This window comes from Falco naumanni, chromosome 17 (assembly GCF_017639655.2).
Source record: "Falco naumanni isolate bFalNau1 chromosome 17, bFalNau1.pat, whole genome shotgun sequence".
In the NCBI taxonomy this organism is placed as follows: Eukaryota; Metazoa; Chordata; class Aves; order Falconiformes; family Falconidae; genus Falco; species Falco naumanni.
The window spans coordinates 3,073,917-3,100,535 of NC_054070.1; the positions used below are offsets into that span (position 1 = coordinate 3,073,917).

The following is a 26,619-nucleotide window of genomic DNA, read 5'->3' on the forward strand; positions in this document are numbered from 1 at the left end:
CCACCGGCTACACAAGCGGCTGCTCCTGTCCTGTGGTGCTCCTGCCGAGGCAGCCCCGTGCCCTGCCCAGGAACAGAGCCCACTGCATCCCACACACTGAGCAAAAGTGCAACGACACCTTTCAAGAGCCAGGAAGGACACCAACCTGCAGGCAGCTGGCTGGCTCAGAGATTTAGGTTTAAGTGTATATAAAATCATCCTACAAATCATCGCTTCCCACCGAAGAACTACAGAGAAACTCATCCCTTCTGGAAAGGCAGGACCACTCTGCCTCCCTCCTCAGGGGGCTCTTTCACAAGCACAGAGAGTCTCATCCTGCAAAAGGACTGGGCTGGGCCAGGGCAAGCAATTCCCAAGTGCGAAAGAGAAGAAAGGCAGCATTTTTCCCAGAACCTCAAAGCCACAGGCAAAGAAAAAGGACAAATATTTACTCAAAGCACCTTCCAGTGCTGTTAAAGGTGCTAACAGTTTAAAAAAAAAAAATAAAAAAAAAATAATCAAACACTGCAGAGCCCCATCTGGATCCGAGGGCTCTCATCTGCCTGCCACAATCAGCACAATGGTCTCAAACTGAAGCGCCGCATGGTAGAGAGCTCTGTCTTATGCAACCCGTGCCATCATTAGTGCAGAAGCAGGTCTCAGTCGCTCGCTTTTTGAGCAAAACTGAGCTCTATTTCTACAAAACAGAAATTCAGGTACAGTGAGACGGTACCTAAAACTATGGTCAGCTCTATTTTTGGTTGTGACACAGCTAGCAGCAGTAAGAAAACTTTCTCTGGCAAACCCCACCATAGGCACTTTGTTTCCTAGAGATGTGTGAACACTGCAGCGTGGTATTTGCACCGCAACATGACATCCCACTGCAATAATCCAGCACGCTGGGGCACTCCTAATAACGCCACCTCAAGGCATCTTCTTCAAAAGGAGCCTTTACACGCCTCCCCGCTCTCCCCTCCACCCCCGCACTGGAGGGAAAGGAATTTGCACGTTATGGAAAAGTACAATTCACAAAAGCAAACACAACAGGCTTCAAGGCAGCAGAAAGCCAAGCGATGGGAGTTTTCTAAACACAGAGTCCAATTGCAAGCATTCACTCTACCTTGCTCCTCCTCACTGCCTCTTGCTCAGCCAAAACCAGAACCTTCTACTCCTCATTCCCTTCTGGAGTGGGACACCCCAGGGTGTGGAGGAGCCGGGGAAGGTGCCGGTGCCCAGGAGATGCAAGCACCCTGTCCGGCCACCGCACCATTTGAGAGCAGCCCCACACCAGACAGCCCAGTTCGCTTTCTTCCAGGTTGTTTGGGAGCCAATAAAGCTGCTCGAACGCTGGGGAACTCTCTGTTCCCGCGGAGGCTTGTGACACTTTGCTGGAGGGGCAGGGGAAGCTGGCCGGGGCCGCAGCACCCCCTTCTGTCTGCCGCACTCTTTTGCAGCCAGTTTTGAGTCTCATCCTGGCCCTGGGCGGTTCAGGCGGCTCATGAGACGTTACCTTCTCGCTGCCTGCAGCTTGGAAACGCTCAGGAAGCTGGAAGGATTCGGGGTTAACAAAAAAAAAAAAAAAAAAAGAAAATCAGCAAGTATTTGGATGAGTCAGTGCTGTGGTTTTCATGAGGACAGACAAGTGCCACTTGGGAAGCCAGTCTGGCAGCACCAGAATTGTTTTTGTGCCCCGTCTATGTGCTGGTAATGCCTAGAAGCTCTGTTCGGGGACCACAATGCTCCATTGCCAGGCAATCCTCAAACAATGGGGCTGTGTTTCCTCCTGGACATCACACATGCCTGGACTCTCCTACCGGCTTTCTGCAGTTTTCACGGCTTCCTGCTGGGGTACTTCTCCTTTTCTTCTGCAGCTCCCACACACACGTAATTACTGACTATTTTGGTACCTTATCATGAGATGCTTCAGAGCTGATTAGCCTAGACTTCCTTCCTCCCATCATCAACCTACTCGAATATTGACGTTCATTCGCGCTAATTTGATAAAATCAAAGAGCAGAGGAGCTTTAGGAGGCATTACATGGTCTTGAAGTGCACAATTTGGAGTTGGCGGCAGCCCTGCTGATAAGAACGAGCTACTTCTCCTAATGTCCAGCTCTTCTCAAAAAGCAGCCACTTGCCAGCCATGTGCAAAGCGTGAGGACAGACCCTTGGCAGGCTCCAAGCCAGTTTAATTTCAGTGGCCCTGGATAAACCAGGGCCAAGCAACGTGATGTGACACATCCCATTAAATAACCTTTGGCTAAATACACACTATTAGTAAGAAGTTGCACACACTTGGAAAGAGAAATGATGACTTCAAAGCAACTTCAAAATTGGAAGGGACTCTGCTTTTTTAGAGTCTCAAGATCTGTCTGCAGCAATGAAGAGAGGCAGGTAAATTTTACAGCACTGCATCATAAATACCCCTTCCTGCAACGCCTGCATTAACGACAATTCCTTTCTGCCTTCCCCGAAAGCCTCGCTTGGTACACTGGGGATAAAATGGAAAGCAGATGCAGGTGACCTCTTCAATACAATTTTATTCCATGTGCTAGCTTCTGGTGATGACTTCTATTACCAAGTGACACCGGCGGGTTATTTCTGTTGACTGTGTCGAAAGGACTTTGCAGCTTGTGAAATAAGAAGAAAATAAGAAATAAGAAAACCCACCGACTCCGTTAGCAGGCTGTACAGCTGGAGCTGTTCTAGCCACTGTAGTAGGTCATGTGGTTTCTCAAAAGCTTCTTACCATGAATGTCTGCTACAGTACTCCTGATGTACAACCTCTTGGAATGGGAGAAGCACGCTGGATGGTCTTGCCTCAAAGGATAGAAATACATGAGCCTTCTGGCAGAGAAATCTTCCATCTTGAACATAAATTTTCACGCTTAAGGCGATACACAATTTTAAGTTTTGAAATACTGAATGCTTATTAAATGATTTCTAGTGCAATCTGACTACCAAGATTCATTTTCTTCCATCCAGGTAATCTTAGTCTCCAAGTTACAATTACAGCCAAAACCTTTCTTTTTTTCTCTTTCTTTACATGAGAAAAGCAGCAGAGGGGACTGATAGCCCCACCTAAGCTAGGGAACTTATCTTTTGTTGATGTGATAAGCAAATCGGCTCTCTTGTGGAAACTTGAATAGAACAGCCAGATCCTTAAAACAGATAATAAAAAGAAACCAGTATGATAAACCCTCAACTGATACATCCGATATCCCAGCTTATTTCACAGTGCCATGGTTTAACCTAGAGACTGCCCAAAGATGCAAGAGATTTAATCCAAACCAACTGCCCTCTCTGCTTCTCCGAGCTGAAGATAAGTTATTGTACGAGCACGCCTACCAGTAAAGCTGGTAAATGTTGGATTACCATACCACAGCCCCAGGTTCCTCACAAGAACCACACAAGCTCAAGGACTGCACGTCAGTCCAGTATCCTGAATGAGCCCACCCTGCCCACCTAACGCATCCCAGAACACACAAATATTTATCACAGACTGCACAGATCCACGGTGAAAATCACTCTGAAAACATTTCTCCCCTTGTTCTACTCAGAGAAGGGCATGAGACTGAAAGCAAGCAGATTTATGTTTACAGTTAATGTAAAAATGTTTATTTGTGAAATATATCATGCATGGTTTCAAACTACAAAAAAAACCCCAAACAACCTTGCACAAAGGAATGTGCAGTTTTCAACTCTGCATGTCATCCCGGTTACGCATAACTTCCTCTCTACAAGACGGTCCTGTTCCCACTAGCACTTTATTCACTCCGAAGCACCGTAGCCATTGTTCTAAGTGAACAACAAATCCTAGTTAGAAACACTTTGTAGAAGAGTGATATTGTCCCCTTTTAACATGATCCGACCTGCAACACAAGAGAAAGGAAATAGGGGATTAGAGAGATCCCAGACTCTAACGATAACCTCGTGTTTTCAAAAAGCATTCCACAACGGCACGAAGTCGCCCACATGACAACCGACCAAGTTTTTATCCGTAGCACTGAGCCCCTTCCCATATGGCTGCCCACGTTCACAATTCACACTACAACGCATCAGACACATGCTCCGCTCCTGTGCTCGGCGTTCGAGCAGCGCTGTTTCCACTACGAGCCCAAACATGTCACTTGTCACAGACAGCTGTTTGTGTCCTCATCAGCAGGTGGTTATTAAATACCACCACTTAAGCGCTTCCTGGCTTCGACTCAGAGGTGACACAGCAAGTGTTAGAACTGCTCAGGGCCCCCACATTAGATGTAGCTGAGGAGTCTGGCTGGACCCCTGCCACCACCCTGGCTACAGAAAAAGTCCATATGTTGTGACACGCGCTTGAAAGACAAAAACTGGCAAGTGTCTCAGGCAGAGACACCTTCCCCTGCACATTCAACACAACCAACCAGCTCAAGAAACAGCAGGAGCCAGTACCTGCTCTGGAAAAAACTCTGCCAGTACTCTCCTGGAAAAAACACTTCAAACCCAACACTTTTCACATGTTTTGTGCTTTACAGCATTGCTACATGGAAGGCTCGCACAACCAAGTTTCAGGCATCACTCAGGTTACACAGACACAGGGACGTACCCAGCTGTTTCCTTGATTTTGTTTTGGAGTGAATCTCCTCTGCGTCGTCCAGCACCAGGTTCATATATTCATCAAAGCCCTAAAAATCAGCAACAAAAGCAGTCAGTGAGCGAAGGCAGGCAGACTCCTCTCAGCTACATCTAAACTTCAGCGACAACCACACAAACTATCATTAGCTGTGCTGATGTGGGCTGGGCAATTAAGACTATTCATTGGAGAGGCATTAACCACTGTGACCACCCCCACCCCTGGTAGTTCTTGACATGAAGAAATAGTTTTGTGAATCTGAAAAAGAAACCCTCAAACAATCGTAAGAGTAACAAAGGGAAATAGTGATACTCACAATGATGCAGCCTTCTATCCGCATGTTCACCTGCTCGTAAAGCCACACCTGGATCCTGGACCTCTGCAAAATGGTGGAGGAGGAGAGCAAACCAGGAATGTAAATACTCCAAGAAATTTTATTTTCTCCTACGTATTAAGTGATCCTCGCTACCGACAGCCACTATAGCTCTGCAGCGCTCACAGGGCTAACTCTCACACATGATTTTGGTTAGGTCCTCACAGTTTTAAGGTATTATACTATTTTGTAAATACTTCACGTGTTCACTATGAACATATAACAGCACAGATTTTAAAATTACCACACGAAAAATATCCCCGTGCACTGGCCTGCAAGACCAACGCCTGTTACGAAGGTAATTCCTCAAGGAGCGAAGGAAACGCTGCCCTGGGAGCCAGCCGCTCTCCTCACGTACCTGAGCGGTACCAACTCGTTCAGCTCAACAGAAACCGGCTTCAAAAGGCGAATTGCGACCTCTGGCCCCCCCGCTCCCGGCCGCAGCCCCCTCCCCCGGCCGCAGCCCTCCCCCGCCCGCCCCACGGTACTCACGTTCTGGAGGTAGCGGAAAATAAGGTTCTGGAGCGGGGTGTTAAGGACACAGCACGGCAAGAAATCTCCGGCGCCACGGCCCCGGGGGCGGCCCCCGCGGCCCACCAGCGCCTCACAGCCCAGCTCCTTCCCTCCTGCCCCGCCCCCGCCGCCGGCCCGGCCTCCCCGCGGCTCCGAGACGAGCCCCCCACCACAGGAAGGATACGATGGGCTGCACCATCACCTTCTGCACCTTCTGGCCCTGCCCGCGGTACGCCATGGCTGCTGCTGCTGCTGCCGCTGCCCGGCACACGTCCCGCCACCCCCGCCGCCGGAAGCCGCTAAGCACGGCGGGAGCGCGCAAGGAGCCGTGGGAAGGTGGCGGCCCTGGCCGCTCTAGGAGGCTGGGAGGACCGTTGTCTCCACTGCTCCGCGCAGGAGGGCGAGCAGAGAGGAGCGGGGTAGAGGGGCAAGCAGCAAAGGGGGTGGGAAGGCGAGGAGCAGGAGTGGGTGGCAAGGAGAGGAGGACAGAGGGCCAGTAGGATGATGGGGGCCAAGCAGAGGAGAGAAGGCCAGCAGGATAGGGTGAGGGGGCAAGCAGAGGAGAGGAGAGGAGGAGGAGGGGGGGAGGCAAGCAGAGGAGGGGAGAGGGCAAACAGGAGCCAGGGGCCAGCAGGAGGGGCTGCCCCAATAGACTACACACCCACACCTTTCCTATACCAGATTTATTTAAAAACAGTGCTAACCGCTGTTGTGTGGAATAGTTCAACTACCGGTAAAGGCAGAGGAGGCCAAACTATGTTTAATACAATACCTTAAATAGAATACAAATATAAAATGGAAGAATAAAATATTTACAGAAACCATGGCATACACCAAATCTCACCCCGGCAGAGGGAGCGGCAAAGGCTGACAACAGAGCAAGAGGAGGGAAGCCAAGGGGGGAAGCCTTCCTCGCCAGGCTCAGGCACACTCTTCCTCTCTCCCCCAGTCACCGCTGGCAACATCTCACCGTGAGAAAGTCCTTCAGCAGGATAAAGGATCGGCAGCTTGGAGCCAGGTGACCATTCTGGAGCCAGAACAGCAGTTTCCTAAATTTTGGTTTCAAACCTTTCCTCTAGGAACTAAGACATCACAGTGGATTATCAAAGCACGTAAGTGTTTTCTTCCAAAGAGAAAGTATTTACAATCAACTCAAAACAACTCATATTTTTTTTTTCCTCTGCCAGCAGCAAATGCCTGAGGGCCCCTACGGCTTCACAAATCATAGTAAGAAGAGACCAAAGTTCTCCAAAGAATTCAAGAAAACAATTCAAAATATGTCTGCTAGGGAAAACTGGTGGCAGGGTACACAATACACCTCAGCCTCAGCTATTTTCTTCAGGGTCCCAAATTCGGACTGCATGTAGAACCTGTGGCAGAGCAGCAGCCTCCAGCGTGTACTCATACACGGAGCTCAAGCCTCAGTGGCGGGGTGGGGGTGCCAGGGAGACCGAAGGGAGGATCCCTGGGGCACGCCCGAAAAGAGCATGGTTGGTCCTGCAGCAGTACCAGGTTCCAAGATCTCCAGCCCAGGCACACGCTCCCCCTCGGGTCGGTGCCAGCGGTGGCACGGCACAGCGGGCAGGAGATCAGATGAAGCCGATGGTGTTTGAGCACGAGTCCGAGCAGCCACCGCTTCCCGACAGAAGACGAGCCAGCAGCTCAGCAGAGCAATTCTTGGAACCAAGAGGCACTTAAACCAATTCTTAGTTTGCCAATTTACTGCAGACTGCGAGAGGAATCCCAACTATCCACCCCAGAATCCTGTTCGCATCAGCAAAAAGCACCAAACCTCCCCAAGCTTTGGTACAGTACAACAAAATCAGAGGGGGGTATTCTAGCTGTACTGCAGAGATGCTGCTTTTCCACACTGATATTGTATCATCCCTGATAATTCCAAGTGAGGCTGGATGGACCGACCCCAACCACCACCCCTGGCAGCACATTTGGTCCAAAACATTAAGTATTCTGCTCCCTCCCACCCCAACATTTAATTAAGTTACACTAAAAGATTAAAGTCAAAATGATAACATACATAAATAAAACTCAAGAGTTGACATAGTAACTCCAGGCTTTAGATATCAACTGTCCAAGAAGTCAGAAAAAGCTTGGAAATGCGCTGAATGGTGTTTTGCCAAGGGTGGGGGAGGAAGGAAGGAAGCTTTAAGCCTTCGGAGCATCACTGAATCAGTACATCAGTTCGTGACCACCACAGTCTGCAGATGGGCACCTCTCTGTCCCAAAATAAACAAGTGCTTTGTCCTCTTAATGTCAAAGGTAACCACCGATAGTTACAGAATGGATGCACAGGACCTTGACTCTGACCAGCAGGGAAATTTAGGACAAAGGAGTGCAGATACTGCCAATTTCTACCAGTTCAACTGTGCTTTAAGACTCATTGCAAAGCCTTAGCTAGAAAAAGGATCATCTCTGGGTATCCAATAAAATATAAAGTTTTAATTTTTTTTTTTTAAAGCCTTAAGAATATGCAGTTCAGCTGTCAATCATTTCAGAAAGTTCCAGGAGGAGGTCATCCTCATCCTTCCCTGGGTCCAGGTCAATTTCTGCTTCCAGTTTGCCTCCTGAGATTTCCCAAATAAGTTTCTCAAAGTCATCTTCTACGGATAAGGGTGCTTTCCCAGCCCCTGTGGAGCTCAGCCGGCGTGTTTTCACTGGTACTTGTAAAGAAGTTGAAGTTGAGCTTGAGACCTCGGACTGTGCCATGAAGTCTGCTTGGCTTCCAATATGCAGTTCAGGACTTGGGAGAACAAGAAAGAGCAAATCAGTGAATGACATTCCTTAACCAGAGAGATGTTTTCTGCAAACCAGCGCTTAAAGCTGTAGTTAATCCCTCTGACACCTCAACCTTACACTGGGATTGTTATTAAATTAACCTGGGGCAGTACTGATAAGAGTCCAATGTATCAGCAGGTACATTTTTCAGTTTGGAGATTTATCCGTGAAGACAGAGCAGCCTGGGTCTGGCCAAGACAGTTCCATTTTTGTGATCAGAGACACTCTGCCACTTTTACTAATTTGACTGTAAAAGGATTAAGCAGTCAAACTCTACAGGCATTCAGAAAACCCAAAAAGTCACTGAAAAGCTGTGCCAACTTGCAGCATTTCAAGAAAAAAAAAAATCTAAATAAGCGTTCCTGCTAGCTGCTAGAAAATTATTCCTGATTAATTGTTCCTCTGTTGAATTTGACATTAATTATCTCAAACCTCTTAATTTTTCCACATGCAAAACCCCCTTATGTTTCACATGAAAGACACACTGATCAAGAAAAAGAACAAGTTGTGCTTGTTACCTAGTTTTGGGTTTTTCTCTCCCAGGTACGGAGACCAGGCTGTCTTCTGGCAAAACAGGAACAACAGCCTAGGAAGAAACAAGACAGTTTTCATGATACGCAGGTAAAAGACTTAGTAAATCCTTCCTCTGCTGCTTCTCCCCTGGCATAGCTGAACCTTAACCAAAATACAGAACCAGGGCACTCCTGAAGAAAACTTCGCTTGAAGTTTACTAATGACCTTGTGTCTTTTGTAAGAACACAGCGTTAATGGACAAAATCCTTCATACCACAGAGAAATCATAGCAGAGTATTATGTAAATGCTGCCATTTATCTAATAAAAAGCAGAAGGGTACTACAGCCATCCTGTAGACCACCTCTGGATTTAAAAGAGAACAGAGACGCGCAGAGTATTTCAGCTTTCCATCTTTTCTCCAAGAGGAGGGTAAAACTTGGGCATAAATTTTACTAGGGACCCATTACTGCCTCAGCCACTGTCACTGTCCTTACCACAGCTGCTTTTTTAGCTGGAAGCTCCTGCGTGTCACCACCAGTGGTACTCAGTGGCTTCACTGCCGCCACAGCAGAGGGATGATTCTCAGCTGCTTTACGTTTCAGTGTCTGCTTTGTCGGGCAGGTGGCTTTCCCATCAGAAGGCTTCAGGCACGCCTTAGGTTTGGCTAGAGTAAGAGAACGAGAGTTGTTCTGCCTCAGGAACAAAAAAACCCAAACAGCTTCTTTTTAACAGTCCCATAATCCTTCTAGTTAAATATAGTTGGCCATAACAACTACACTCCAATTTCCCAGATTCACAGCAGTTATTTTCCACATAGTAAACACTGTTTACCAACAAGCCATAAAAGGAGCAAAGAAGTTACAAAAAGGAGCCAGTTACAACATGAAAATTGTCATGATCTGCCTTTCTTTCAAAAGATGACCTAAAGTAACTCTTTAACATACAGCCAACGCTTACTTTTAGCTTTCCGTTCTGGAAGTTGAGCTGCCTGTTTCCCTGGGGGTACAGCAGCATCTTTTCCTGGGCTTTGAACCCCATGTTCTGGAGGTTTCACCAACGCCCTCTTCATGAATTGGGAACATGGCCCTGAAACCACGGTGGATTCAGGATTCCCTGATGCTGGAGTTTTATCCTTCACTGCTTTTTCAACAGGAGATGGCACAGCAGCTGCTTCCTTCTGAAGTTTCTCTTCTTGGCATCGTTTCAGTTGCCGCTTTTCCTTCATAATCTCTTCAAGGCTCTTCACTTGAACTTTAGCATTAGGTGCACTCTGATCAGAGGGCTAGGAAAAAACCAAAAAGAGGACTAATAGCACAAAAATCTATGGAGATTTTATTAAGAAAATCTGAGTGGCAACCCCTCCAACATGGCTCCACGTGGAACAGAGCATGTTAATACCATTCAGATCTGACATTTTTTCCATAAAACATTACCTGTAACAAGATCCATGCTTTACTATGGAAATACTGTTTCAAAAGCCTGCAATTCCCAACACAGCAAGCTTCTTTAATAGAGCAGAAGACTCTAGCTGTAACCTATTACATTCTTTTTAGGCACCAGTCATACAAGCTCCCCAATACAGCATTCACTGTAAGTCTGATTCCCTCTCATAAAAAGCTTTAGCCTTCTCTGTTGAAACACCTCAAGATTTTAAGATATTCTTCAAGTCTGACAGATAAAGTCACTGACAAGAAAAACATTCCCTCCACATTAACCTCACAGATTTTATCTGGTGCTAATAGGGGGGTTTATTCATTACCAGGTATAATCAGATTAATTCAGTGCTTGAGGATTACAGTATTGTCTGGAAATGTTATTGAAAGTGACAGGACTTAGGACTTTACTGAAGCACTTACCAAACACCAAAAGGTAGGAGCACACTCAAACTGGCAGCAAGCAGCGAGTACACAAAAAGTGAGAAAATTTATCAGAAATTTTATGAATATATCTGTCTTTACAAAGGACTCACCTCTGCAGGTGCAGAGACTGCTTTGGGAGAAAGCTTGTTCAATTCCACTATCTTCTTTTCTTCCCTTCCAGGTCCTTTAAAACAAGCAAAAAAAATTAATAAATCTGTCAACAGCAGAAGTAAAGAAATCTGGTTACCTCTGTTTCCTTGGTGTGTTTATTTCCTCATGTCTAGTAACAGGACAGAGGGAAAGGCTACAGTAAGCAATCCACAGTATTTGAGCCATCCTTCCCTCAATCACACTCGCTCTTTTTACGTGGCTTATATGATCTTAATGATGAGATCTTTGATGCTCTGTCATTTTTGACAAAAACTGGCCCTCACATTCAGAAGTTGATCCAAGCTTCGCAAACACATATACCTCAATAGCCAAGTTAAACACCACATATGCCAGAGAGGAGGTAAACTTGGATTCAGCACAGGCAAGACTCCATATCACAAACAGATGGCAGATAAAAAACAGAAGAGAAATTAGATTACAAAGTTCCTCAATGAATGAAATTTCCAGTGGGAAATACAGAAAACTATAGTGTAATGCATGGAAAATAATATGGTTGTGTATTTCAGCACTGTCTTGTACCTTGCAGCCTTAAAACTCTTTCATCCTCTAGTACACACTGAAGGAAAAAGCAAAGCGAATCCTGAGCAAACTGAATTTGCTTGACAGAGGAAGCACTTCACCAGGGCAGGTACCAAATCATCTTATTACCTATTAGCTTTGTGATCCGTAACAATCTCCTCCCTGTCGGGGCAGGTTCGGGTTGGGCTGGTGGAGCTGGCACATTTTCTCCACTCTGTTGCATTCGCAGAGCTTTCTCCTGCTTGATTTCTTCCAAGGTTTTAATACGCACTTCTCCTGCTGGCTTGGCTTTACCTGCAGACTCTGCCAGCTGCACTTTGCTGGGCACAGGCGGAGCAAGTGTGCTCTGCTTCTTGGGCTCACTCTCAACTTTCACCTTGGTAGGCAACTCTTCTGGTTTTTGCTTCTCGTCTTCCATTCGCTTGCGTTTTTTTTCAACCAGGGCTCCTGAGAAAGCTTTGATGCGAACTGCAGGAGGTCTTGCCCCCAAGCTGGGATCTTCTGTTTTACCACATCCTTCAGTCTGGGGTTTAGCTTGAGGCTCTCCTCGTCTCTGATTAGCTCTCTCAAGACGAATTTCCTCCAGTGTTTTCACATGGATCTTTCCTGCTGGCTTAGCAGCCTTCTCTGTCATCATCAGAAAAAACAGATAAGGACCAACATTTAAACAGAGTCCAACAACATTTAAAGTCTCCCAAATTTGTCACAGTACTAAGGAAAACTAGGTTTGACTGTTCCTAATAATGCATCTTAGGACAATATAACTGCATAATATTCTCCTCCTTTGAGCCACTTGTCTTTTGAAAATGAGTGCTCTCCAAAGAGCTGCAACAACAAAAAAAAACATTAACCCATTTTGTTTCCTTCTCAGACTGTGCCTCTCTGTTAGCATCTCAAACTCCTGCTCCTGGTAGTGGTTCTATTCTACCTATGTGTAAGTGTACTGCAGCTTCTGATTGTTCACAGCAGGAGCATGAAACCTTGACAAGGCACAAGTGGAAACACCCCCCACCCCCCCCCCACCCCCTCCCCGAGTCAGATCTCTGACAGCAGCCATCAGGACAGCTTCAGTACTCGAGCAAAAGGAATCAGGCAGGTTTTTTAAATTAACTTGTAGGGCTGTATGGAATTTCATGAAAAGAAAAAAAAAGGGGAAGGCATATTTAATACCCAGTTATTACCTGTCTCAGTACTGGTCTGTTCAGAGGGTAATCCTAGCCTCTCCTTCAGAGACTTGGGGACCTGAACTACAAGACAGAACGGTAAAAGTTAGGGAGACTGCACAAATCTCAATTTTGTGTTCACATCTTGATATGAGGCAGGAGATCACTTCACCGAGATTTCAAGTTACCCTGAGCCCTCAACCAAGATGCAAAAGTTCCATTAAAAGAAAGGACAAACAGAAAATCTGTGCATTCAATCCAGAGGTCTGTTTAGTAGCTGTACCTCTCTTTGGTGCTTTGTCAGCATTCTCCAGAATCTCTATCTTCTTCCCCAGCCTTTCAGCAAGGTTGCGCCTCAGTGGAAGGACACTTTTACCAGCTTTGGAAAGAGAGAAACAAGAAATACTGTAAGAACATTCCTCTGAAGGAGGATTTTAGAACAGTCAGCCACAGACTTCAGTCCTTCCAGGTATACTTTCTTGTATTTGTCTTTCGCTTGGTAATAAAATTTGCCATTTCTGCAGCCAATACAGATCTCCACCAAAACTTCCCTCCCACATACAGAAAAATGCCTTTAAATATAGTCATGTTTAGATGAGGGCACCCAAACAAACAGCTCACAAAAAGCTCTTACCTACAGATGGTTTTGGTTTTCCCAGTCTGTCAGCAAGGTTCAGTCGAATCACAGGCTCCTCCCCTAAAACAAATCATCATCTCTTTAATGCACAGAAACCAGCAGCCAGTAAAAACATTGCCTTCTAGCTCACGTCCCAGTAAAAAGACACTCTCTTTTGGTATCCAAACCACATAAACAAGCAACTACAAGTAGTCCCACACATTTCTTGCATTTAAAAGGAATTGTGCAGATCTAGACACAATAATTTATACAGACTTATATCACACTACTGTCTGCAGCTGCCACTGCCAGCCTCTTCAATGCTTCCAAGGTGCACTACTTGTGTCATGCCATCTTCTGTAGGTCTTCCCTTTCATTACTCTCGTTATCCCCTTATTGTGTACTGACACTTGTTTTGACATCAGCCTCTCCCTCTGCTGCTAATGCACTTAACCCAAGCACTGACATTGTCACATGCCGTCAACACATTAGCTCATTCACAAATCTCACTCAACCTCAGGAACACAGAAGTCAAATGAAGCATGTTTGAGAATCTGTAGGATGGTGATAATGTATGATTAGCTATGGCTTAACGTCAAGCTGATTAAAAAAAGCACTTCTTGATCTTTTATTGCAATACAACAAATGCCAAGTCTTTCCAATACAACCAGGGCCTTTAAACATAAAAGCACAGTTTTAATAAGAAAAGGCAGCACCCAGCAGATTAACGTGTCTGAATTACCTTAATTATCACCTAACCTTTTGGTTTAGAAGCCATGAAACCATAAAACAATAGTATTCACTGTTACCTTGCTTTGTAGACAGAGTCACAGTTCTCACTACTGTCCGTTCATTTTCCTTTTCTGGCACAGGAACAGTCAGAGATTGGAGTGGATGAACAGAAACTCCTGAAGGACCCTCTGATCATAGCAAGCAAAACATAAGAATGTTTAGGAAAAAAACCCCAACAAAACAGAACACAAGAACTATCATGAAAACCAAAACCAGTTATTCATTACTGTCAAACACATAATGACCAGTGCATGTAAAAAAAAAAAAAATTAAAAAAAATGCGCTGAGCAATTTCCCTCTGATTTGCCCTTGGAATTCCTGTCTGGAATACCAGCTGTTCAAGTTTAACAAAACAGATTGCATGCCAAAGTAGCTCAAGATCCCCAGCTAAACATGGAAATCTCCCATCCTGAACACTACAGTGCAAAAAAGTTCCCCCCCCCCTTTTTTTTTTTCCGCAAATTAACTGTATTTGCCTATACACAGACAGCTGGCCAGGTTCTATCAGAAGGATTAAAAACAAAAAAACAAAAACCATGTGAACAGAAGGCAGAGGGATAATAGGGGATATTAACTCACCACCTTGTTTTTTTGTTTTTTCCTTTAGTTTCTTCAATTTGATTTCTTCCAGTGTTTTTATTCCAAAATTTAAATTGACATCTGAAAACACAAAACAGTTAAACTGAGACTTAAAAGGCACATGTTGAAGAGCACAGATCACCAAGCTTCTTACAGCTCAGAACCTTTCTGAAGTATTTCAAATGAACCCTGTCAACACTCCCAACAAGTAAAAAAGCCATAGAACGGAGGTATTTTAGTAAGAAGCTGGGACCTTTCTTTGCCCCTCCTCCCATCCTGCAGGGTAAAACCTACAGTTTTAAGTATTTTTAATCCATCTACATGATATTAGATTGCTCTATCGTTAGACATGGCTTTCCACAACTTTTCAGAGGACACAACTGCAGGCATTTAAACTCCACTCTGCAGCTCTATTTTGCTCTACAGAAGTAAACAAGGAGTTTATCTGTCTGAGCCAAAGGACATACAACATGTTTAGATAAGAACAAGCTCATGGAAATAACTGACTCCATCCAGCTCCCCTATGTTCTACCATATTTTCGGAACACATTGCTTTTGAGTTAATTATCAAATTCTCCTTCCAATCCATCCTACTACAGCAGTTAAAGACTACCTTGATTTGTATTAGCATTGGATTTCCTAGTGGAAATTATCCTCAATCCATTATGGGCTTCTGTCGCTGGTTGCTGGACGGGTGTTTTAGTTTCATCTCCTTCTTCAGAAAGCTGGTCTAAAAGGCAAAAATAAACCTGTTCAGTTACAGAGCAGGGATTAAACAAGATTTTTCATGTTTACATAGCTCATACAATGACATTGCAGTCCATGGTTCAGGTTCTGTTCATATTCTTAGCTACAAACACAAACAACTGTTTATAGAAGGATTTATTTTTTTTTTTAAACAGCTATATTGACTTGACAAACTCATGCAATAGAAGAGCTACACTGGGAAAAACCCGAACTTTTAGGACTCCAAAGTCTTGCCTGTAGCTTTAAACCAGGGGTCCTCAAACTACGGCCCGTAGGCCAGATACAGCCCCCCAGGGTCCTCAATCCGCACTCCGGTATTTACAGACCCCCCCTACCCCACCCCCCGCCGGGGGTTGGGGTGAGGGGGGGGGGCTGGGGGGGGAAGCAAGCAGCTGCAGATGACTGCCTGCCACTTCATCCGCGCACCAGCCCCCTGTTTAAAAAGTTTGAGGACCCCTGCTTTAAACACTACACAATTCAACTATTTTGTGATTTATATATTCAGAGTAGAAATGCCTTCAGTAAGTAAAAAACGCTCACCATCATCATCTTCATCATCATCTGCAGCATTGATTACAACTGGAGGATGTGTAGGACTTGGGACATTTTCAGAGTTTTCCACTTTCATCACCCCCCTCAGTTGTGGACAGGGATTTGACTGGACAGAAAGTTTGTTTTGCTGCAGTGATATCTGAGCCATTTTTACATCGTCTTCTGCAGACTCAGGTGGACTTGGAAGTGTAGCTAGAGGAAGAGGAGGACCATCTGTAATTTGGCCATTTAACACTTTGACCCCAACGCCGCACTCACTGTGTAGATATAGTAGATAAGGCAGATAACCCACTTGGATACTGAATTTAGAGTTGTTTCTTCTTCATCTCTGGTTACACTGTAAACAATGGCTTCCCTTCACACAAAAAACTCATTACCTTACACCCAGAAAGGATTAAAAGAGGAGAAAGCAACCTGAAAGGCAAAGATCACACAAAGCACAGAGAAGCCAAGCACAAAAGAAAAAATTAAACACCAGAATTACATTCCGTTTAGCTAACAGCTTCCAACTGCAGACGTCTCCCTGCACTTATAAATGAGCAGTTACTCGATGTCTTCTACAGTACTGTATGCACTCCTAGGCAATATTCAAAATTAGTTATTTAATACTTAAAAGAAAAAGGACCCAAGAAACTCACTTTTGCTTGGTGGTAAGAAGAGTCCCTCAACATAACGTCCTTTCGCGTGATGAAAAGCACAGTTGGCTTTTTGACAGCCTACTGGTTGATTCTCCCAGTAGCAAGGAATCTCACTCCGTTTTTTCTGAAGACGGAAAGAAAGAAAAGCTCACGGTAACACTCACTTAAGATTGGCAAAGAGACAGTTTCACATCATGCCAGAGACAGGACTATCACAGTGCAGTGCTGCAACACTGTTCCAAAGGTCTATTTATCATTCAAATTATTTCAGGGCGTACACACAAAGTTTGTGTAAGCTATAACAACCACGTATTATCTAGCCTGCCCATCGTTCAGTCTGAGAAGACAAGCACTCTAACATATCAATTCAGGGTGGGTTAAACTAATACAACATGCAAAATACCAGGATTATTCAGAGGGAAAAATGCCTTAAATTGCCTAGGTTAAATCTACGGGAATTTCTTTCAGAGCCTAATTCCCTCACATCTTTTCTCTTCCCACCTTCTACGACCCCAAGAGGTCAGAACAATATTATCTGAAGAAATCCAGGGCAGAAAAGACCTGACAGGCCATTATAAAGCCTAGCCTTTAGGAGGCTAGTGCAGGCTGTTCACTGCCACCCTGCCCCAGCACATTCAAGCAGTCTGATCAATGAGGTTGTAAGAAAATAAATGTCAGCACCTAACACAAGAATTTCTTGCTGAGATATACCTAAGGAATCATTTTTTCTTTCCCCAGCTTTCTCCTGTCCCTCTCCTAGTAACAGAAACCAGTATCATATTAAAGTAAGTAAATCCATCATGGAAAGCACATTCAGTCCACCTACAGCAAGGAAAAATGCTTTCTGTGATTTAGTTTGAGAACGCATCTTTACACAAACACTCACATCAATTTCCATGTGTCTGAATCTGCAGATATTCCTGAAACAGCGACCCTCCTGCCAGAGCGTGCAGACGGTTTCACTTCCCAGAGCAGCTTCACAGTGGCGGAAGGAACAGCTGTCTCCCTGTAACCAACAGGAAATCAACAAAAAGGAATATAAAAGAGTACAGCCTAAAAAAATGTCCATGCTATTAGAACTGGAAGCAGAATCTTACTTATTAAGTTAACAGAAATCTGTATGTCTCCTCCCACTCTTCCCTCTCCTCTCATAAAAACTAGAAAGGTAAAAATAACCCTAAAGCAAAAGAAACCCGAACATACCTTGTTACACGTGGAATAGAAATAGAAGTAGCAGTCATCTCCTTGGTTAGACATAATGGGCAAATTCTTAGAATGAGTTCAGGTTCTAAGGGTTCACTCAACAGGGACTTCCTCCGGTTTTGGCAAGAGCTGGTTTCACTCTTTCTTGGCCTGAAAATCTTCTACTGGCTTGAACAGTGAAATCTTCTTTTTAAAAGTAACCCTAAAGAAAGGTATCAATAGGTGAAAAATAATGAAGTAATAAGCGTTTTTACTTATGTAAAAACAGATTAAAAAAATCTTTCTGTTAAACAAATTGAGTTTCTTGAGCAGGAGACAATGTCTTGAAATCAGCTGTACACAGAAAGTATCCCAATCCTAAATCAAACTTCTGTAAAAACTGCATGGGTTCGGTGAGCAAGCATTCTCTGCTGTGTCATTAGTAGTAGTTATACGCCTCGGAGCACAGAAAAAACTACTGCATGTGGCTGCACACCCGATGAGAGCCATTTCTTAAAAAACTGGTTATACATTTGAGTTACCAGCCGATGACTAACTGTGGGTACTAATAATTTCTATAAATTTCTATAAAACAGTTGAAATATTAAACATTATTTTCCAATCACCATGTATCTTCAAGTTCACATACCTGGATAACTTCAGCAAAGATACTGATCTTCAAAGACTTCCAGTTAACTTCTCCTGTAGGCCGAACCAACACTGAATCCGTGAATTAATAATAAAGGGGTAGAAAGAATTTTCCTCCTCACATTGCCAAGGGAACCTCTCATCCACAATTCAAACATAGGATGTGCTTTTAAACATCTTACAACTAATGGAGGAAGCAAGTCCATTTGGATACTGTCATACTGGAGACAGCCAGGGGTAGTTAGCTCTTCAAAAAAAAAAACCAAAAAGCCAAAAAACCAACAAAAAAACCCAATGCTTTTAAAGATGAGCTTGTGATTCAAAGTGGCTGCAAAAATGAGGATCCATCTTCCACAGCCGGGCAATTATAATTTTTTTTTTTTTTTTTTTAATTTAAAATTCAGTAAGATGCAATTTCTGGTCTTCAAGTTTTCTTCACCTATTAAGAAAACACAAAAACCTTCCCCCATCTTTATTACCTGTACAGCAAAAACATACTTGTGTGTATAAATACACAAATATGTATATATATATATACACATATGTGTTTATACACACACACCAAGAGTAAGTGATAATAAAGTCAGCAAGAGTGATAGTAAAAAATTAGAATTTTTGGCTATTTGCTAGAAGTCTCTCATTTTGAGGGAACTGGAAAAAATGAAAGATCTACAATAATATTTTGATGAATATGCCTTCAAGGCTGATGTTTTATAACATGAGTGATTTGGGGGCCAGCACACAAATATGCATACATATGTACATGCATACAGTATAAACATATCTATACACACAGGCGTGCACAGTATATGTTGTATGACACCCGTATCGAGAACAACTTTTAGCCCTGATCAGACACGTAGAGTTGCAATCAATTAACAGCAGGAAGACAGCAGATCAAGGATACAGCAAGCTTTAAGAGGCAGGGAAATGCTCACTTTGCAAGTGGCATGGCTGCATGATACTGATAATTTTGCATTACTTTGATTTTAGGAAATAATTTGTTTTCTTTTTACATCAGAACAAATACTACAAGTTTGCCATCATACGCTGTTCCTTAACCCATATATCCATCGTTATCCATCACTGCAAGATCACGGAAGGTTTGAAAAGATGGCTTATGTCCAATTCAACAGCTGATGATTTTTTGGTGCCACCAGAGCTGAAACAGATTTATTTAGCCACAAGCAGGTTGTTTTTTTTTTTTTTTGTAATGTAAAATCAGATATTTTGATTCTTATTTTTTAGAGATACTAAATGCCATAAAATCTGCAACCAGACCAGTAAAGTTCAAATTGAAGTGATTCTGACCCTTTTCATTAAAATGCTGCACATTCCTGTGCAAAGTATTTCTGACTCTTTTGGACAAAACTGAATGAAATAGTTTTTACAAATTAATAATAAAAGGTTAGAACCTTTTACTCACACAAACACTAGTGAATTTTCCAGGATATTTTTTTTTGGCAGGGAATTTTCCCAAATCTAAAATAAAGAGAGGAGAAGTTGGGTTCTCATATTAGTTATTGGTTTTAGACTGCTTGACAAAGGGAATAAAACAGTAGTTAAGTGCACAGTTTTCCTCCCTTCTTCAGTACTGACGGGACCATTCACTTTTGACCTTCAAAAGCAGGCTTTGTGTCATACTACTTCCTATGCATCTAATTCTAAAGATTACTGGTGCTCCATCACATAGAAATTTGACAAGAAACATCTTTCCAAACATGTTACCAATACCATCGATTCTTAAATTGAATTTCAAGCGTGATTTCTTCAGTTTGCACAAGCCAACACTTAAATAGTTGGCAACTGAAGGACTGCTACCTTGCTGAGCAGAGGCATTCAAATAAAAATTGGAAGGAATACAGTCTAGAAGGCGGCATTTCTTTTCCCTAGGAAGTCAGAGACACCTGTATAATGCAATATTACTATATCTACCACCTTGGGAGGGGAAAAAAAAACAACCCTCAGATGTAGCTCTTTTGAATGCCCAAGTAGCTCAGCAGCATTTGTTGCCTTCATATTCCTGAGCAGACTTCCACAGCTGGTCAGAATTTGAAAGGATTTTGTTTAAGGAACAGGAAAAAAGCAAAACTTAAAAACAAATTTAAAAACCCAACAAAAAGAACTCTGCAAAAACCTCAAAGTTCTAAACTCCATAAGAATCCTTTCATTTTAGAACAGGTTCACTCAAAACCTTTCTTTTTTTTTCCCTAAACTGCTACCAGTTAACATGGCTATCTGAGTGCTGAACAGAAGTCAATGGAACTAACCCCTGAAACTGAGTAAAAATGAGTAACTCTGGTGCACTCAGGAGGTCTCTAACAAAAGTTGATGAGAACTTGAAACACTCCTTTTTTTCTCCAGAAACTTTTTGTATCAAGAGATTTTTAATTCATTTTGTAAAAAAAATAATAAACAATTACAGATGCAGTAGCTAGAGGTCAGGAAAAACATGTCACAAGTGCCATAAAATTTACCTTTGCTAAGGGAAGATAAATAGTACAATGAAAGTCCGTCTACTTTTGTTTTACAAGCTTGTCTTTCTTGGTACTGAAGAAACAGTCGTACTCCCTGGTCTAACTTTCCAGCTTGCTGACCTGCCTTTGTCCTGTATCAAAGAGCAAGGAGGAAACAAAATTTTTTTGCACCCCAACGCACGTATGACAGAAGTATTATTGCACCTACCTATGGGTATTTTTGGTTATACAGCACAAAATATATCACTTGGACAATCTCCCTGGCTCCTCTACGTTACACCTTTGATTTCTTACAAAAAAAATATTAAAAGATCAACACCCCTACTTATTAAGACAGTCCAATAAGATGACAAGGAAGGAAGAGCACCAGGAACTACATGTTCTAACCCTGACTGCAGTTAAACTTACACCAGCTGCAAAACAGCTGGTGCTGATTTACCTGCTAGCTTGCACTTGGCGCCACCAGCTACATAGGGAACAATGCGTTAGGACGCGTACACAAACCACGCCATCATACCAATCTGAAGCACAGAACCTCTTGCTAGCACAAGAACAAGGTTCTCTGTATGAAAATGGAAAGCTATGTTGTCCAAAGCTGAAGAAGACAGTCAAAATTTCTACTCTAAACATTTTTTTTAGTCAATTCCAGCTGATAAATACTGTCTCAACACGGACTGGGGGGATGTTCTGATACAGGGTTATAGCACTCAAGGCCCTCTCGGAGTAAAGACTGCAAGGTTGCTAGCCAAGAAGGGAAATGTTAAAGCAGATGATCGTCTCAGCTTCCTCTGCCATTGAGTCAGGGTCACCTTTCATCATGATCAGAGTCGGTTAGGAGTTACCACAACCGTAAGGCACAGCCGCCCCTTGCTGGCTGCAGCAGTTCTATTTGAAGACGTGCCACTTTAGGACCTGAATTAAGACATTATTCCTTAAGATGAGAGGCAAATCAACCTGTTCCTGAAAGGGCTGATTGACCTGGTGTTTCTCTAACTGTCAAAAGAATAACCCTGAACCGCAGCACTCATGAGATCAGACACTGCTTCAGTATGGATTTGTCTTTAGCTTGACACATCGAGATGCAGGAGAAGGAATTCCTCAAAGCAACCTTTACAGCAGGGATCTAGTAAAGTGGCCAAGACAAATCGTTCAGATCCGAGCGCATCACTCTGTAGAAGATCAGTTTCAAGTCTAAGATATTTCACCCATCTCCCAGTCCAAAAGCGGCAGGGACACCTTTGATTTGAAAGTCTTTCCATGTGCTCTGCAAAGCCAGGACGTGACCAATGGCAGCAGTTGACTAAAAATGCAGTTCCCCACTGGCCTCCACGTGCAGGGCAAGAATCTTGCACTCATCAGACAGCTGGGACCACCAGAATGAGCCGAGCTTAGCGCCATTCTCCCTCCTAGGAGGAGACTGCTCCACCTTCTGCTGTTTTAGTCACTTTACCATATAAAAGGCAGAGAGAGGTTCACTGAACAGCTATTTCCTGCTTCAAGTGATCCTGTGAAAGATAGTTTGAATGCTGCAGTTCCCGAGGAATGTGAGAGGCTTAAGCAGAATGAGCAAGGAAATCTCTCAAGTACCTGCTAACCTGTTCTCAATGCTCCTGTGCTCAAAGTCCTGAATAATTAATTAAAAAATATATATATAACATGGCAGCTGGCACCTAGCACTGTGTGTACAACGCCACTCTGGAAAGCCAGGGGTGAGCAGATTAAGGGAAAGCCACACATCAATATGGTAACTTGGTTCTTGTAGGACAATTCCTACTGCAGAAGTTTTGCAAAGCCAGCGGGAGGGAGCTGCCTGTTTTCTAAAAGGGGACTTCTGCTGGTGCAGAAGATGTATCAAAAGATATTGAGTGGATCATCACTGTCAAGCAGTCTGTGGTTGGTTCAGGATCCCTGTATCAACAGTTAAATGTGTATTTTTGAGTTGTGCTTTCTCCAAAGCCATGAAAAATATTTCTTCTACAATGCCGTACAGCCATGTTATAGATGGAAACTCCCTAGCGTCACAATCTGCGTGAACTTGTAAAAGGCTGGCTTTGAAAAAAAAAAAAAAAAGTGTAATTAATTCTGTAATAGCTCTGTTTATCTGTTAAGTGCATTCTCACCTCTGAGTTCCTTCATAGCAGTACGTAGTTGACAGTCTAAGTCCCATAGTTAAGATTCATGTCCTTTCTCCTACCAAGCACCTGCTCAGTAAGCAAAGATGGAATAGGAACACCCAGGCCTGAAGACATTGAACCACTACTGGCTCTAAGCCTATCCACTGAAAAGAAATAGCTCAATACATCACATGAACAGCAGAAAAATCCAGAAGTGCTTCCTGAGCTTCAGGTTACCAACAGTACCATCACATTTAGGTCCTGGCCCAGCACGCAGGGTGTGTGGTCTGCAAGTGTTGCTGGAACATGCAAGTGTCAAGGTGAGTCCCTGCCCTGCTCTGCCTGACACATGTTTTGAGCATTGCAAGGAGTGTGCCAGGTATACTGAAGGTCAGCTGAGAAGTTCCATACAACAGATGTGTTTTTCCTAATTTCTGGCATCAAGTGTTTTGACAGCATTACTTTCAAGTAGAAAAATCCCTCTATCTTCTCCAAAATCCACTATTGCTGCATTTGCAACAGCTGCACCAGTACAACCCACACCTAAGGCAAATCTGTTTGACAGCTCTCCTTTACTCAGGCACATTTGCAGTCCACTCCTCCTCTTCCAGCCAAAAAACCAGCCCGCTGGCTCTGCCACACCATCACTACTGACAAGAGCTGTAGAACACATGAGAGCTGGGAACATACGTCAAACTCCCACTGCTAAAACCGCTGTCTGGGGAGATGGCTGACACAGACATGTTCCAGGAACATTCACCCTCCCTTGCAGCACTTACAGTTGTGATCCCTGGCTGTTGGCCATGGCCCAGTGTACACAACACTCTGCTTGGAGATGTTACAAAGGACTCTGTGCCCTCAGAAGAGTACCAGGATTGCCACAAGTAGGTTCCCCCCTTCCTCCCCCCAGGATGTGGTACACCAGGTGAACCATCAATCTGAAGTTCCACACAATGGAAGTCTCTGCTCTTCTTCCAGCCAACAGCGCATGCTTTAACAGTTTGCACTAAGGAAGCTCTCTCCATCTCAGCGGCAACAGGCACAACTGCAGCACATGCAGGTGTAGCAGTACCCGTAGGTCCCAAAAACTTAAAAAAATTTTAGATAGCACCTATTTTTAATGTAGTGGCTTTCTCTTAATGCATAACCCCTTCTTTCCTGTATTTTTAGTGGGTGGCTCTTCTTTATTGTTCTCTCTGTCTGCCAGCTTTTCCTCCCCGATGTCCAAATGGGCATCGGGAATCGATTCCGAACAAAGGGGACTGCTAAGGCTGCTACATCTTACTCTTGGGTGAGACAAGCATACTTAAAATAAAAGACACTCATCCTTTTTCTGCTTCTGAAACCAACGTTGCAAGGCCTGGCAGCAATTTACTGCGACAATTCATCTTCCTCATTGAAATGTTTTATTAAATCTCAAAAAGAGTCAAGTCTCCCCAGGAAGCAGCCATCTGGAAGGGTGCCATTTTAGATGAGAAGTGATAGCAAGAGTAAGTTTTCTCTAGACTAGCTTTCTTCCTGAAACACATGGTCATCCAGCAATTTCAGCCTACCTGTTCAGCCTGATCATTTTAATGTGTGTCCAATTCAACCATGTGCCACTGTGGCAGTCCTGATATCATTTCACAATCCCCCATCCCCAGATCTCCTTTTTTACAATCAAATAACCCAGTGTTTTTATTTTGAAAGTATGGCCCAGAGCTCAATCTCTTGGAGTGCAGCGTGCACCCCAAAGCACCAGTTTTGGGAACATTCTGTAGGCTCCACATAATGATCCCTGCAACAGTAAAAATCACTTTTACATTTTCATTACAAACATCAAAGTAAGAAAACAGAAACCTCTTTGATCCAATTCTGAAGAAACAAAAACAAATGTCACCCAATTGGATTGTTTTAAACAACCTAAAGGAGAAAAATTAACCGTGACAACCGGGTGCATCCAGAGTTAGTCAGATCCTGAAGGCAGTTCCTTTGGGGGACAGAGGAGCAATTTGCCAGACGACTACGTTACAGCACGCCCGCCCCTTACGTGCATTGCTACAAAAGGCAGGCACAAGGTTCTGACTGAAAATAACGTACACTGCCGGCGGGAGACCACTGGAAGGCGGCGGGGGGGGGCGGCCGCAGCCAGGCCCTGTAGAAGGGCTAACAGCCGAGAGAAGGGCAGGGAACGGGAGAGACCCGGGCCGTGGCCCTGTAACCGGGGGAGAGGAGGCCTTGGGCCTACCTCGGCCAACGGGGAAGCAGCTCCCCCAGTACCCAGAGGGAGACGGGCCTGCCTTGGGCCTACCTCAGGCAACGGGGAAGCAGATCCCGCTTTCTAAAGCCCAGGGGCACCGAGGAGAACCCCTCACCCCCGTCCCCGGGGGTGCGCACTGCCCCAGGGGCCCCGGCGGCCTTCCCCGCCCCAGCGTCCACGGCCACCCCGGCGGGGAGGGCTCAGTGACGCGGCCTGGGCCGCCCGCCCCGGCGGGCGCGGGGGATGCGGCCTGCTTCCCCTCAGGGGAACCGAGGGGACCCGGGCCTGGCGAGAAACCATTCCCCAGCCCCTGCGGTCTACGAACGGCTCTAGTTACCGGCGAGCTGGAACTTTACCGAACCCCAGGGGACCACCGCTGCCGCTGCTGCGTCGCCTCGGTTCACCGGGGCTGCCGCTCGGGCCGTTGCCTTCCTCTCTGCCAGCCTCAAAGATGGCGCCTAACATACGGGCAACTCAGCCCGCCCGTTGCTAAACGGCTCCACCAGGGCCCACTTCCGCCCGCTGCACCGGGCGTGGGCGGGGCTCCGCGGGGACGCAGCGGGCGGGCGGCACCGCCCCCCTCACCGACAAAAGCGGGGCGGGCGGGGCCCGTAAACAAAGTGGGGCGGGCGGGTTTTCTGTGCTTTGCTTTTCGGAGGGGCCTTTAACACCAAAGTTCCCCCGCTGTGGGGGGGACACACGGAGGGGGTGCGCCCCTTCCCCCCCACCACGGCTGTAAAGACCCGTGCCCGCCTTCTGTCAGGGTGCGTGTCTGCCTACCATGGCCACAGCCCCTGAGGTACCCACCCCTCCCTCATGCTGCTGGGTGCTGCCTCAGGGTTACACTTTCCAAGCTGGAAGCAGTTTTATGTCTTCAACCCGCTATCCCACTTACTGTGGGGCTTCGGGATACCTCAGGCCGTGCTGCACCCCAGGGAGGGAGGCCTGGGCCTGGTTGGGGCGTTCTGGGCAGCAGCCATTTCTGTCAGGCCAGCTAAGGCTTCATGGCGGATCACAGGCCTGAACCTGCTTCCTTCTGCTTTTTTCCTCTCTGTCCCAGCGTGATGGTGTCCTGCTTTCCCTGTGGTAAACTGGCACCTGGGCGGCAGGAGCAGCGTCTGTCCTGGGGGAGAAGGTGCCTGGGGCAGCCGCTGCTGCACAGGTACAAAAGGCACAGCCATCATCCCTGTTAAACGACTAAAAGTCCTATGATTTGTTTCATTGCATCCAGCCTGGACTAGGTTTAAAAAACAGAAGCAGTTGGGGCTGTTCTGTTTAATTAAGAGCTAGAGGACACTGTTGGCACAGATACCTCTTCAAGAAAGCAGGAAAGAGGGTGACGCTGCACAGCAAAGCTCTTACGCCCTGTTTGTGTCACTTGGCATCAGCTCCAAGGGTCAGACGCTCAGCTGAGAAGTTTTAGATTGAGCTTCCTCACCGACAGCCTCGCCCAGCTCTATCTTCTCATTGCCCAGCTCTATCTTCTCATCGTGGCTGGGCTCTGGAGTTATTAAAGACACAGGGAAGCAACAGCCTCTCCAC

The 26,619-nt window shown here is 45.0% G+C and overlaps 2 protein-coding genes across 13 annotated transcripts; both read right to left on the reverse strand.

Moving 5' to 3' along the window:
* Positions 1-3,581: 3,581 nt before the first annotated feature.
* Positions 3,582-5,797, reverse strand: SNRPE (small nuclear ribonucleoprotein polypeptide E). 3 transcript variants are annotated; one of them, XM_040617023.1, is made up of 5 exons: positions 5,659-5,797; positions 5,454-5,480; positions 4,905-4,967; positions 4,562-4,640; positions 3,582-3,851 (listed from the first exon to the last, which is right to left on the reverse strand). In XM_040617023.1, exons 1-5 carry the CDS (start codon positions 5,710-5,712, stop codon positions 3,796-3,798), a joined length of 279 nt encoding a protein of 92 aa, XP_040472957.1. In that variant the 5' UTR covers positions 5,713-5,797; the 3' UTR covers positions 3,582-3,795. The 3 variants fall into 3 exon arrangements, with proteins under 3 accessions (XP_040472957.1, XP_040472958.1, XP_040472959.1); XM_040617024.1 differs by having other exon boundaries at positions 5,454-5,456; positions 5,677-5,763; XM_040617025.1 differs by lacking the exon at positions 5,454-5,480 and having other exon boundaries at positions 5,677-5,770.
* Positions 5,798-6,142: 345 nt separating this feature from the next.
* ZC3H11A (zinc finger CCCH-type containing 11A) lies at positions 6,143-25,569 on the reverse strand. Of its 10 annotated transcripts, none has more exons than XM_040616387.1 (19): positions 25,415-25,569; positions 19,674-19,729; positions 18,249-18,301; positions 17,621-17,822; positions 17,304-17,423; positions 16,418-16,541; positions 15,768-15,971; positions 15,094-15,210; positions 14,481-14,561; positions 13,919-14,029; positions 13,128-13,190; positions 12,777-12,872; positions 12,512-12,577; positions 11,460-11,957; positions 10,751-10,824; positions 9,739-10,063; positions 9,276-9,445; positions 8,786-8,853; positions 6,143-8,232 (listed from the first exon to the last, which is right to left on the reverse strand). In XM_040616387.1, the coding sequence occupies exons 4-19, from the start codon at positions 17,672-17,674 to the stop codon at positions 7,968-7,970; spliced, it is 2,436 nt and encodes an 811-aa protein (XP_040472321.1). In that variant the 5' UTR covers positions 17,675-17,822; positions 18,249-18,301; positions 19,674-19,729; positions 25,415-25,569; the 3' UTR covers positions 6,143-7,967. The 10 variants fall into 10 exon arrangements, with proteins under 10 accessions (XP_040472321.1, XP_040472320.1, XP_040472317.1 ...); XM_040616386.1 differs by lacking the exon at positions 25,415-25,569 and adding an exon at positions 20,725-25,405; XM_040616383.1 differs by lacking the exon at positions 25,415-25,569 and adding an exon at positions 20,725-25,405 and having other exon boundaries at positions 18,249-18,686.
* Between the last annotated feature and the right edge of the window lie 1,050 nt (positions 25,570-26,619).